Consider the following 12,639-nt stretch of genomic DNA (forward strand, 5'->3'; position numbering starts at 1 on the left):
TTGAAGGAAAGCATTTAATTAATCAGCAGGAGTTTAGACCCAAATACACAGTCCAGCTGTAATTTATGCACCGAATGGCTCAAAATACTAACACCTGGGTCTGCCACCGTTTAAACAAAGAGCAAATCAAAATACATTGTTGTTGTTTTACATATGAATCCATGCCTGACATGTTGTATTGAGTTAATCAATTTGGAATTTGAGACTGAACCCGACTCAGGTTGAGCTGTTTTAAGTCGTCATGCGGTTTCCTTGTTTTAATGTATAACTTGCTAATAGAACAGCAAAACTGCATTCACTAGCTAGACTACACATGCACCTTCTGCGCAGTACAGCATGCATTCTGCAGATTAACTGAACCCCGGGGAGACACAATCACCACCTCAGCTGTACAAGCTGATGTTTTTTTTTTTTTACCAATAACTGGCCTTTGTGTCCAGCTGCTTGGTCCCCTCGCACACAGCCTCGTGAAAAACATCGGGAGTGATAGTGGTGTTTGTTATCTAAGTCATTCGTGCCCATAAATCATACGATTCACCACAAAAAAAAAATAACCTAACATCCATGCAGTCAAGTCCAGTTTTCACTCCATGATTCTAAACTAAGTGCAGATTGTTTCCTTGAACAATAATTTACACAATGAATGTTTGGTGCACACACCGTTTTACATCAGTCTCAGCAGTAGTTGTCTTATATGTTTAGAGTGCACAGACAATCAGAACAACCTAATTTACATTCTCCATTATGAGCGACAGGAAAACACGTGCGTGCGCACACACACACACACACACACACACACACACACGATTAAAGAAAATCAATTATAACCCCCCCCCCCTTCCGTTTACTGATAAAGTCCCAGAAAGAGTCACTGAGGCACTGTGAAAGAAGACAATCAATATCAATATTTGAGCCTCAATAGTGGAAAGCAGGCCTTAAAGCGGGGTGGGGTTTCCGTCGTGACATTCAGAGTTTAGAAGAGGGGTGGGGGTCTGGGGGCAGTATTCACAAAATGTGCAGACACCAGATTTGTAATGACATTTTACAGTGACAGTTATGTGCATCATTTTACCTTACTTCATCCGACCTATCTGTAACAACAACTCCAATTATAATTATTTATCCTTCTCTTCACTTAAAGGATGACAAAGATGCCTCATATTACATACATTATACATATACTGAATAAAGTCATTTTAGTGCATGTGCTGCCTTAGTGTTCTTGCAGTGGGGTATCATTTGGGAGAAAAAAAAAACAAAAAAACTTTGTTTCAGTGTGAGAAGAAAGTGTGACCTCTAGAAAGTCTTTTCAGTGCACATAAAGACTAAATCATCAGATGCAGTCCCTCAAGTGTTCAGTTTGTTCATATTTATTAGTTAAGCCTACAGTATAGTTATACCTGCTCGTCTTCGGTGTCCTCTGTTCCTCAGCACTTTGAGAATGGCTTAAAGGAACAGTTTGACTTTTTTTGCCTGACGTTGGATGAAAAGGATCAAGCAGTGACTTCCTGGAGTCTTTGCAGGATGCCTGGCAACCTCATGGTGAGCTTCGGAGGAAGTCACTGTGCCAGATATAGTCTGGAACGTAATCCTTTTTACACTGTATTTGGTACATATTAAACAAACGAGATATATATTATGCAGGCTAGCTGTCTGACGCGACCTGGGTAAAGCAAAAGTACCCAATTAGGTCATTTCTAGTAACTTGTTACCGTAAAAGCACAGTCATTTGTGACTGGCTAAAAAGTGACTTTTCATGAACTCAATCTGACCAATCACAGGAGCAAAGAGTTGGACTGCACAGACTTAGGTTAACACCCTGACTGACAGCTAACCAGCACCTTCACAGCTGACATCACAACGTGGGAGGTTGAGATTCAGCACTAGGAATCACTTACTTTCTTTCCCATTTTGATCATGCCACTAAATTTGAGGTGGACCAGCCATTAAACGATCTCCTGCTGCATGGCTGCTGTGCTTAAAGGGTCAACTGAAGTGAAACACGACCTACTGCTTCACACATTTTTGAATATAAGCAAACAACAAAACCAGGCCATGCTGAAAGTGTAACCGGGTAACCAAGGTTGAAAAACAAATAAGAACAAACTGAAAATAAAGGAGCTGGCTAAGTCAACCCTCATTCAAGGCTTCTTCTCTTCCTCTTCTTCCTCTGCCTCGATTTCTACGTTCTCCAGCAGAGTGTGCTTCTCATCCTCGGGCATTAGAGTGACAGGGTTTAGGTGAAAGATGTGTCTGTAAAAAAAAAGAAAAGAGAGACAATCAGGTAAGGGAGGTCACCGGTCACTGATGACACGGTAAAGTAGTAGAGGAGATTTGTATTTTGTTAGTTTTTATGAATTGTCTTGTTGTGTTGATGCTTATTGTAGTGGAATTTGTCATAAATAAAGCCCTAAGGCCTGTCAAATTTGACTCCAATTTATTAATTCCTGTGCCTTTCATCTGACTTAAGTTTACCAGAACACAAGGATCAATCTGAGACAAAGAGTTCAGTTAAAGGTCCTATGTAAAGGGCCTTAGTGGTCCCCTAATACTGTATCTGAAGTCTCTTTTATATAGGCCTTAGTGGTCCCCTAATACTGTATCTGAAGTCTCTTTTATATAGGCCTTAGTGGTCCCCTTATACTGTATCTGAAGTCTCTTTTATATAGACCTTAGTGGTCCCCTAATACTGTATCTGAAGTCTCTTTTATATAGACCTTAGTGGTCCCCTAATACTGTATCTGAAGTCTCTTTTATATAGGCCTTAGTGGTCCCCTAATACTGTATCTGAAGTCTCTTTTATATAGACCTTAGTGGTCCCCTAATACTGTATCTGAAGTCTTTTATATAGGCCTTAGTGGTCCCCTTATACTGTATCTGAAGTCTCTTTTATATAGACCTTAGTGGTCCCCTAATACTGTATCTGAAGTCTCTTTTATATAGACCTTAGTGGTCCCCTAATACTGTATCTGAAGTCTCTTTTATATAGACCTTAGTGGTCCCCTAATACTGTATCTGAAGTCTCTTTCCCCAAATTCAGCCTTGGTGCAGAATTACAGACACTAGAGCCAGTCCCACTGTGTGTGTAGCTTTAAATGCTATTGAGGAGGAGAGAGGGGGGGCAAGGTGGAGGGTGGGGGTGTGGCCTTGACCAACTGCCATGCTTCGCTTGTTTTCAAGCCATGATGTCTCTCTCATGGCCGGGCCAAATTCTCTGGGTGGGCAAAGCAGAGAAAGGGGAGGTAACCTTTCCCCTTAATACGTGATGAGCTTGGTTTACACCTATCACCATTTCTAGCCACTGGGAGACCATAGGCAGGCTAGGGGAACTCACATTAATGTTAAAAAACCTCATAAAATTGACATTTTCATGCCATGGGACCTTTAAGCAAATCTGACTGAGTCCAGCATAAAAGTTACAACACAACTGTGGGTTCACAAACAGAGTCTAAGTTTCCCTAGCGACAGACATGAAGTCGAAGCTCAGTCCACCAAGATCTCCGAAATGAACTCCGATCTAAGATTTTCCCTGTGTCTTTATTCTCTCTTTATGCTTTGTTCTAATGTTTATGCTGTTTTTAATGTAAAGCACTTTGGCTAAATGTGTAATGAAAAGTGCTATATAAATAAAATTGCCATTGCCAGTGCCATTTGTTCAATCGTAAACGCCGTGAAACAAACTCACTTGTGTTCACAAGTTGGGAAGAACATGTCCAAGATCTTGACGATGACCGCCGACCCGACAACGCCGATCACCACCACCCACATGACCAGGAAGAAAAGAGGCAGCGACTCGGAGCTGAAGCGCCTGAGACGCTCCCTCACTTCCTCCACCCACTGACACATGGCCTGAGGAGAGGATGGAGAGCATGGAGACATGAGCTTTTCCTAGGGCTGGGAAATATATCGACATTATATCGATATCATGATATGAGACTAGATATCAGTCTTAGATTTTGGATATCGTAATATCGTGATATGACATAAGTGTTGTCTTGTACTGGCTGCATTACGGTAAAATGATGTACTTTTACCAGACTGTTCTAGCTGTTCCATTATTTGCCTTTTCCCCACTTAGACATTATGTCCACATTACTGATGATTATTTATCTAAAATCTAAGTGTGAAGATATTTTGTTAAAGCACAAATTGTCAACCCTAGAAATCGCCGCAATATCGATATCGAGATATTTGGTCAAGAATATCGTGATATGTGATTTTCAGCCCTAGCTTTTCCTGCTGGTACAAGGCTCTACCAGTACTACATGCTATAGAAGGGTGTCTGAGCGATGTGCACAGGTGAAGGCTAGAAAACTAAGATGACAGATGTCTATAAGACCCATTTGCAGAGTTTTACATTGAGTACACTTACATTCCCACCAATATTCCACTATTATTCTGAATATGACAATATTCCAAATTTGATACAGGTCATGTAAACAGCATTTTTCTGAATATAGCATTTTCCGATTAAGACGTGGGATATTTCGGTATTATTCCGGCTTTAGAGGCATTCTTGATGTATACTAGAGTGCGGATCAGGCCACATTTTTCTGTCCGAGCCCGGCCCGCGTCCGACAGAGCAGTAACCGAGCCCGGCCCGAGCCCGACAGGCATTAAGATATTGTTAAAGTTAAAATCTCAGTTTTTTTCTCATACTAATGACACATGTACGTTTGTAGGAAGGCATTCGGGGCAACAAGCGCACATTAACACAGGCGCACACCTACATAAGCTTTTTTAAATTTAAAATGTTTAATGCCTTATCGCGCTGATGTGACCGAGCCCGACCTGAACCTGAACATCATTTCTAAATATCTGTCCGAACCCGGCCCGGCCCGTCGGGTACCGCCGGGTCCCGATGCTCTCAGTTCGGGTATCCATCCTCTAATGTATACAGCGCATTCGGAATATAGGTCTTAATCTGGGTTTTTACGCCCAGTTTACGGCCTCTTGTCGGTTTACGGCTTACGGTCAGCTCTGTGCGTTGCTATGGTTTCTGTACAAAAACCAACCAGCCAACGGTTTGCAAGGCTGGAGACCCAATAAGGAGGAGAAACACAGCTACTTGGATATCAACAGGTTTTTGGATATGCGCACACATCGCTACGCCGACCCTTTCAAGAAGCTGGTTGAAGGAATGAAAGAGAAGTTGTGTTCACACGCTCCAACAAGTCCGCCACCGCTGGAAAACTTTGTATTTTGCACGACTACATATCAACGGGAATATTAGTGGAATATTCACTTTCATTAGCCAAGTAAACAGCTTGGTCGGAATATTGTCTTTTAATAATGTGTAAATTAAACATCAAGTTGTTAAATTTGACTAATTTAGTGATCGGTCCGTGTCATGTTGACATAGGTCAACCAGAAGAAGCCTTGTGCGTTGGCAGAGCGCCACCTACTGTTTTGGAGGTGGATTTACTCCTGTCATTCTCCCCAGCTTATGTATACGAGGATAACTCGCATATACAGTTATTCACTTAAGCCCGGTTACTGCTGTGCATGCAAACATACATCCCTTTGAATAAACTGACTTTCCATTCAGTGTTTCAAGAGACCCCTCACAGCGTGATTTCTCACCCTCTTCCTCCTACATAACAAACCACACCTACCACTGACACCTCTGAGGCAGTACTAGGTTAGCATTAGACTGGGCTTACAGAGTACGATGATAACAATTCTTTGGGCGGAGTTTCCATCTGAATCTGATCCGGCTGGCTCGGCTCTCTGGCATCAAACTCATCATCGTATCTGACATCATACAGGAGGTCGGGGTCCATACGAAGTGGAGTCTCTGGGAGCTTTCCCGGGGCTGCGATCTCCTCCTGGGTGGTCTCTGTGTTCTTCAGGGGGTACTGGCTAGTGGTCTGGGAGATCAGCTGTTCTTCGTCTGATTTAAAAAAAAAAAAATAGTGGGAAAGTTAAGAATACACACTAAGGGGCCTTACACACCTACCTCATTTGGTCCAGACTTTCCGACTTTTCAGTTTGATCCGAACCATACAGCCAAAATTTGGTCCGACCAAAAGAGGATCAAACTGAACCATGGTCCGGTTCATTCATTCATCGGAGGGAAGGAGAGGGACTGAAAAGATGTGGCCCGCTGCAGCGTAAAAACTTGTTTTTGTCATGCCATTTTGTTATTAAATCTTTTTGTTAATCTTCATCGGACAAAGGGGAGAGCAGGAGTCAGTCGAAAAAACTCTGACGCATAGAGAGGATACGAGAGGACGGGGAAGCCCGTCTACAAACCAATCAAAAAGTATCGGGAGACGTGGCTCACGTACGTGATGACGACAGGACGTAGTTATGTCATGTTTAGTTCTTTAGTGCGCTTGCATAACTGCAGTGTGAAACCAAAACTTACCGGATCAAACGTATGCAATGTAACAAAAACATGAGTCTTGGTCCGGACCCTTGGTTTGGACTTTCAGGTGTGAAAAGGCCCTTAACTGGACTGCTATAAAGTATCAGATGTTTTCATACCTTTCCTAGGATTTGGTGGGTCAGTGACCACCACATCGTTCTCCCTGGGAACCCTGAAGATCTCACTGTGTCCGATGGGGTAGATGTTGGTAAACTGAGCCAGCTTCTGGAAATCTGGGCTCATCAGTATTTTCACCTCACACATGTCAGGCTGCTGGACCTAAATGATACAACCCCAAAATACTGCTATTCCAAATCATGTTTTACACAGGGTATGGCTATGTTCACACTTGGTGTCTTTTTTTTGAAGCTGCCAGCGTCTGTTTTACATTATAATCCTACGGAGTAAACCGTGTTTTCAAAAAAGTCCTGAGGGCTTTTTAAACGCCACCGCCGACTTTTTTTTCTGCAGCTCGGAGCATCTTTTTGAAGTTGAAAAACGTTCAACTTTTCTAAAAAAAAAATTAAAAAAACGCCCTACTGTTCTTTTTCTAGCTCGCTCCACCATTTTGTTTTATCTAACGTTAGCACTGCTCTCTCTCTGTTCTTTCTCTAGCTCGCTCCACTGCTTTGTTTTATCTAACGTTAGCACCTCTACACATAGCGCTCTAGCTAGGATACCGTAGCAGTAGCTGTTGCTATAGCATGAAAAGACGTTTGTGGCTGCTTTTTGGAACCAAAAGCGCCCTAGTCAACTTTTTCTTGTCAAAAAAGACGCCAAGTGTGAACATGGCCTATTACTGTATTTGATCAGTTCTGATCATACATTGTATGATTGTTAAGGTTGTGAGTTTTGAGGTTAAAATAACAAACAAGGTTCTGTTGGTGTATTCTCTCCAGTTGTCATGGTCAGGAGATATTTACCTGTTTGCCCTCCATCTCTATTACTTCACTGAACACCTGCAGAGCCACCACCTCCTCTGAGTCGCTGTATAGCCGGTTCTGGCTCACCATCACCCGGGTGACAGTGGACACCAAGTCCCCAGATTCAAACTCACTGCTTCCATTGATGCCATCTACTGGAAATTGAATACACATTTGAATATATGTAAATTAAATACATTTGACAATTTGAAGACATCCATTTTTTTCAGACTCCTTTTACAGAGTTTAGCAGGTTTCGCCAAGTCGAATAAATGTAAGACTTTTTAAGACCTTTTTAAGGCCATTATGAAGAAAATGTAAGACCTTTATCACATCAACTCAGGCCCTAAATTCAGTTTTTTCAGTATGGCTAAACTTGCATTTCCCCATAGCTGAAGAATAATAAGTTTTATGTCTGTGGTACAATCTGAAAGAGACTCGAGGCAATAACACCAAAGCTGATTGGCTGCAATATAAGTTACATGTTGGTCTCATTTGTAGTCGTAATGCAGCGAAGTTATATTTGGATTAGAGAGAGAAAGAACTACACGGAATTTAAAAAAGAGAGCATTTGAGGCAGCGTTACATGAACGTAGGAAAATGAACACCTGTTTAAAATGATTTAACATCTAAAACACAATTTAAGACTTTTAAGGCCTGAAATTTTGATTTTGAAATATTAGACTATTTAAGACCCAGCGGGGAACCCTGTTTTAGATTGCTTGTGTGTCGTAGTGCTGCAGATATAACTGAAAAATCTCGTTTTTAACAGATGTGTGGGGCGGACAAGGGGAACAAAATATGCTTAACAGACTAACCATACATTGGAGAGTTGAGAGTAGAGCTGCAAAGATGAATCGATCATTCGATTAGTTGCGAACTATTAAATTAATCGCCAACTATTTCGATAATTGATTAATCTTGATTAAGTGTGAGTCATCTATTATGAAAAAAAAGTACAAGTTCTGTGATTCCATCTTCCTGGTTTCTTCTGTGACAGTAAACTGAATATCTTTGAGTTATGGACAAAACAAGACATTTGAGGACGTCACGTTGGGCTTTGGGAAACACTGAATGACATTTTTCACCATTTTATGACATTTTAGGGACCAAACATCTAATCGATTGATCGAGAAAATATTCAACAGATCAATCGACAATGAAAATAATCGTTAGTTGCAGCCCTAGTTGAGAGGTGTTTCTTAGGGCCACAGAAACCCATTATTAATTAATATTTTCACGCCTTAGCAATGTGACATACATGGTGAAGGACTGTAAGTACCTGGGCATCCACATCAACAACAGACTGAACGAAGATCACTACCGAGGCTTAGGCCTGTAACAATTATTAGATAATGGTCAATTATTTGAAATAATCCCGGTTTCGTTGTTAAACTGCAATTCATTGCTAACATTAGCTAAGGTCTTAAGGCGTATGACTGGTAATTGTTGATTCTGTTTAGATATGCCAAATTGTAATTACAGTATATAGGTGATTATTGGTCGGACTATATATTTAATTATTTTAATTATTATTTTGATTGTTAGTTGTTGGCACTTGACCCTATACACATTCATAGCAACAAAAATGACAAGGGGGGGATAGAGATAGAAAATGTGTTTTATGATAATAAAGAGGCGTTGTTTACTTCATAGGCTGTGTACTTTTGTTACTATATCATCTGGGTCACATGTCAGTAATATAACCAAAAGATGTATCTTGGAATTCATTCAAAACTTTAATTTGTTTAAAAAAGGACTTAAAGAGACAATTATATTGTTAAACGCAATTATTTCTGAGACAATTAATTGTACAGCAAAATTTGGAATTGTTACAGCTTTACAGAAGGGGATGAGCAGACTATTTCCTGAAGAAACTTCTATCCTTCAAAGTGTGCAGCAAGATGTTGGAAATCTTCCATCAGTCTGTTGGTGCCAGTGCACTGTACTTCGCTGTTGTCGGCTGGGGGAGCAGCATTGGAGCCAGCAACACCAACATATACGTATATTCTCCCACTCTACCTCACTGCTTGTCTAATATTTATAGTATGTTATCCCTATTTTTTAGTCTTAGTAGTTTACTATATTCATTGTGTATTGTAGTCTATTCTTATATTGTGTATTTTATAGAGATATATATCTTAAATGTATAGAGTATGTTAAGGTTTTTCTATCTATCTATCTATCTATCTATCTATCTCTCCCTCCCTCCTAGAGTGTAGGACGTGTGTTCCCCCCCACACACACACACACACTTTCAAATTGTGAACACTTTTGACTCTATAAAATTATTCTCTCAAGTCTTGGCGATTGGCCCCTATATTAATTAAAGCAGCCATATTATGCTCATTTTCAGGTTCATAATTGTATTTTAAGGTTGTACCAGAATAGGTTTACATGGTTTAATTTTCAAAAAACACCATATTTTTGTTGTACTGCACCGCTCTCTCTCACTGCTGCAGATCCTCTTTTCACCTGGTCTCTGTTTTAGCTACAGAGTGAGACCTCTTTTCTTCTTCTTTTTCTGTACTATCTTTGATTGCACTGCACATGTGCAGTAGCTCAGATGTAGATCATGTCAGCTAGCTAGCTCCATAGACAGTAAAAGAAAGGCTGTTTCTACAACTTCGATCAGTTACAAGGCAGGATTAGCTGGGAGACTTCTAAATGAGGGCGCACATGTAAGTAGTTCTTTTGTAGATTATGGTGAACTTGTGTGTGTTGTAGCAGTGCTTTGCTATTGAGAACAAGGTAGCATGCTAGCGTTAGCATGCTAGCGTTAGCATGAGCGTTAGCATGCTAACGCTAACGCTACGAGCTAATGGTTGCGGTTAGCCTGCTCGTTTCGGCTTGTGACGTCACAAGCCGTGCCGATTTTGAACAGCTCACCCAGAGACTGAAGGCAGGACACATTCAGAAACCGTATCTCACTCTAAACAGCATGGATGGATTTCTTTCAAAGTTTGTATGTGTGTGGAAGCACCAGAGACACAACATAACACCCCAAATCCCAGAAAAAGTGATTTTTTCATAATATGGGCACTTTAATAAAGAAAGCAAGACATCTTTTTCTCATACATGGTTTAGTACTATTCTTTCTGGCAGACTTTATCACCAGAGGGCAGTTCCTAGAACATAACGTTCCTAGAACCCTTTTTTTCTTGTGTTCCGACTGGACCAATTTGGGGATTATTAAGTTCCTCTGACTGCAGTTCCTGTAACTCTTTCAGTTCTTACTTCAGGGCAGGGTCTTTTCCTTTTTCCGCATAGTGGTGGTTAGATGGCTGTGTTATAATAACAAAAGGTCAGTTCCTATGGCCACTTGGCCAGCGTGAATGCAAATGGAAACGGTTTTGGGGGAGTAGTTAGTAGAACTGTTTAGAAGTGGACTAATAAAATACTAATAACTACGTTCCTGTAACTACTTGGTCGGAAAGAGGCTATTATGATCAACTTAATTATTTCCTGGATTTTGTATCATCATAGTCCCTAAATGTATGTAGAAATGCAGGAAATGAAACGGCGGAGGACCCCCAGACACTCTGTTTTGTGTCCCGCCCATAACATGATATTAGAGAAAAGAGAGCAACCCATCTAATTTTGACGTTTTGTAACGAGAATAATCCATTCTAAGAATGTATTTTATTCAGGATAATATTTTGTACTTTCTTCTGGTTAGTGGTATTATGGTTTTAATACTTAGGTTTAGGAAAACTCACAGAGAAGCGCTTGGAAGTTGAACCTGGTGACCCCTGATAGTTCTACTGGGATATCATTGACCAGCACCTGCTCTTCCCCCACCGATATGTTTAAATTGATCTGAAAGAAGAAATATCAACAACAACGGTAAGGCTTGGCTGATTGGTCGCCCCGCCTCTGTAACGTTACTTTCGTTTAGTAACGTTAAGTTACTGTATAACGTTAACGTTACCTGCAAGTTGTTAGAGTCCTGCAGCTGTGTGTCCGCCAGTGTCCCTGCCGTCACATTAATCAGGATGTTTTCCTGTGGAGATCAATCATTAAAAATAAAAGAAAGCACGGACAGACGTGAGGTTAATAACACAATAATGTCTGCCAGTCAGGCTGCTCGTTGAGCTAGCTAACGCTAAGCTAACATCAACATCATCAGTTGGCTCAATGTGCGTTGTTGCTGACATGTTACCGTATTCAGTTGCCTAGGCGACGACTCTGTGCACGTTACTGAGGCAAAAAGAAGAGATATAACATTAACTAACAGAGCTGACATTTCCATTTTGTATTCACTTCGCCTACCAGGAACAGCAAGAGAGCTAGGCTAAAACAAAAACATTGAGCAACACATATCAACTGCGCACGCTCGCGGAATTTCCCGAATATCCAAACACTCTTCTCGCGAGATCAGGAACGTCAGCAGCATGGCGGTGCTCCTTGAAACGACGTTGGGCGATGTCGTAATTGATTTGTTTACAGAAGAAAGGCCTAAAAGTAAGAAAATTAAGCCGTTTGCACTTAACTGCAGCTCATTTCGCGAGCAACTGGTTGCTAGTTGAGTAACGTTAAGTTATTGACCAGCTGAAGCAAAGAATTAGTGGGTGCTAGCAGAGGCTGTTAGCTTGCTCGCGTCCTATTCATGTGTTTATTTAGCATTAATAGCAGTATTAGCAAATAGATAACCGGGCAAAAACAACACAGTTGGAATAAACCAGCACACAGCCTTATTTGGCATTAATGTATTTACGCTAAATAGACGCTTTTTCTCCCATTAAGGGTATGGTCATGTTTGACTGTCGTTGTATATGTCGGTTTAACCTCTGTGCTCTTTTCTTCTGCAGCTTGCCTCAACTTTCTGAAACTATGCAAGATAAAGTACTACAACTACTGCCTCATCCACAATGTGCAGGTGGGTACAATACATGTAACAGAGCTATGAATCAATCTCAGCTGAACTCATTTGAACTTGCCTGAGGGGGGCGATGTAACGTCAGTCCCAGACAGGGACGTACTGTTGCATGCAGTATGCTTACATTTGGGACATACTACTTCTGAAGAGGTGGAGAGGTGCCAGTTCACCTCCTGGGCACTGCCAAGGTGCTCATGAGCAAGGCACCAAACCCCCAACTGCTCGGGGTGCCTGTCCAGCAGTCGCAGCCCCCTCACTCTGACATCTCTCCATTTGGGCATGTATAGGACCTGAGCATGTGTGTGTATATCAGGCCTGTTTGTAATGTGTTCTAACAACAGAGTGAAAAAAAAATTCCCCCCATGGGATCAATAAAGAACAAATTAAAATATTATCTGTCCTTATAATGTAACAAAAGCCCTAAATTAAATTATTGTGTTCCTTTGTCTAAATCTTTTTATGAACTG

At 41.1% G+C, this 12,639-nt stretch overlaps 2 protein-coding genes across 4 annotated transcripts in view; one reads left to right on the forward strand and one right to left on the reverse strand.

Annotated features, from left to right (window-relative positions):
* On the reverse strand, nucleotides 1-11,669 carry ginm1 (glycoprotein integral membrane 1). Of its 3 annotated transcripts, XR_004102632.2 has the most exons (9): nucleotides 11,456-11,669; nucleotides 11,225-11,296; nucleotides 11,013-11,112; nucleotides 7,294-7,448; nucleotides 6,490-6,649; nucleotides 5,664-5,893; nucleotides 3,686-3,849; nucleotides 1,465-2,253; nucleotides 1-1,420 (listed from the first exon to the last, which is right to left on the reverse strand). XR_004102632.2 is itself a non-coding variant. In XM_031285598.2 (8 exons), the coding sequence occupies exons 1-8, from the start codon at nucleotides 11,543-11,545 to the stop codon at nucleotides 2,142-2,144; spliced, it is 1,080 nt and encodes a 359-aa protein (XP_031141458.1). In that variant the 5' UTR covers nucleotides 11,546-11,669; the 3' UTR covers nucleotides 1-2,141. The 3 variants fall into 3 exon arrangements, 2 of the variants coding, with proteins under 2 accessions (XP_031141458.1, XP_031141457.1); XM_031285598.2 differs by having other exon boundaries at nucleotides 1-2,253; nucleotides 7,294-7,445; XM_031285597.2 differs by having other exon boundaries at nucleotides 1-2,253.
* Nucleotides 11,546-12,639, forward strand: part of ppil4 (peptidylprolyl isomerase (cyclophilin)-like 4) — a 19,946-nt gene continuing 18,852 nt past the window's right edge. Inside the window, exons 1-2 of the mRNA XM_031285596.2 lie at nucleotides 11,546-11,757; nucleotides 12,105-12,172. Coding sequence (XP_031141456.1) covers nucleotides 11,688-11,757; nucleotides 12,105-12,172 — 138 coding nt within the window. The 5' untranslated portion in view covers nucleotides 11,546-11,687. The remainder of the gene's footprint in view (nucleotides 11,758-12,104; nucleotides 12,173-12,639) is intronic.

This window comes from Sander lucioperca, chromosome 19 (assembly GCF_008315115.2).
Source record: "Sander lucioperca isolate FBNREF2018 chromosome 19, SLUC_FBN_1.2, whole genome shotgun sequence".
NCBI lineage: Eukaryota > Metazoa > Chordata > Actinopteri > Perciformes > Percidae > Sander > Sander lucioperca.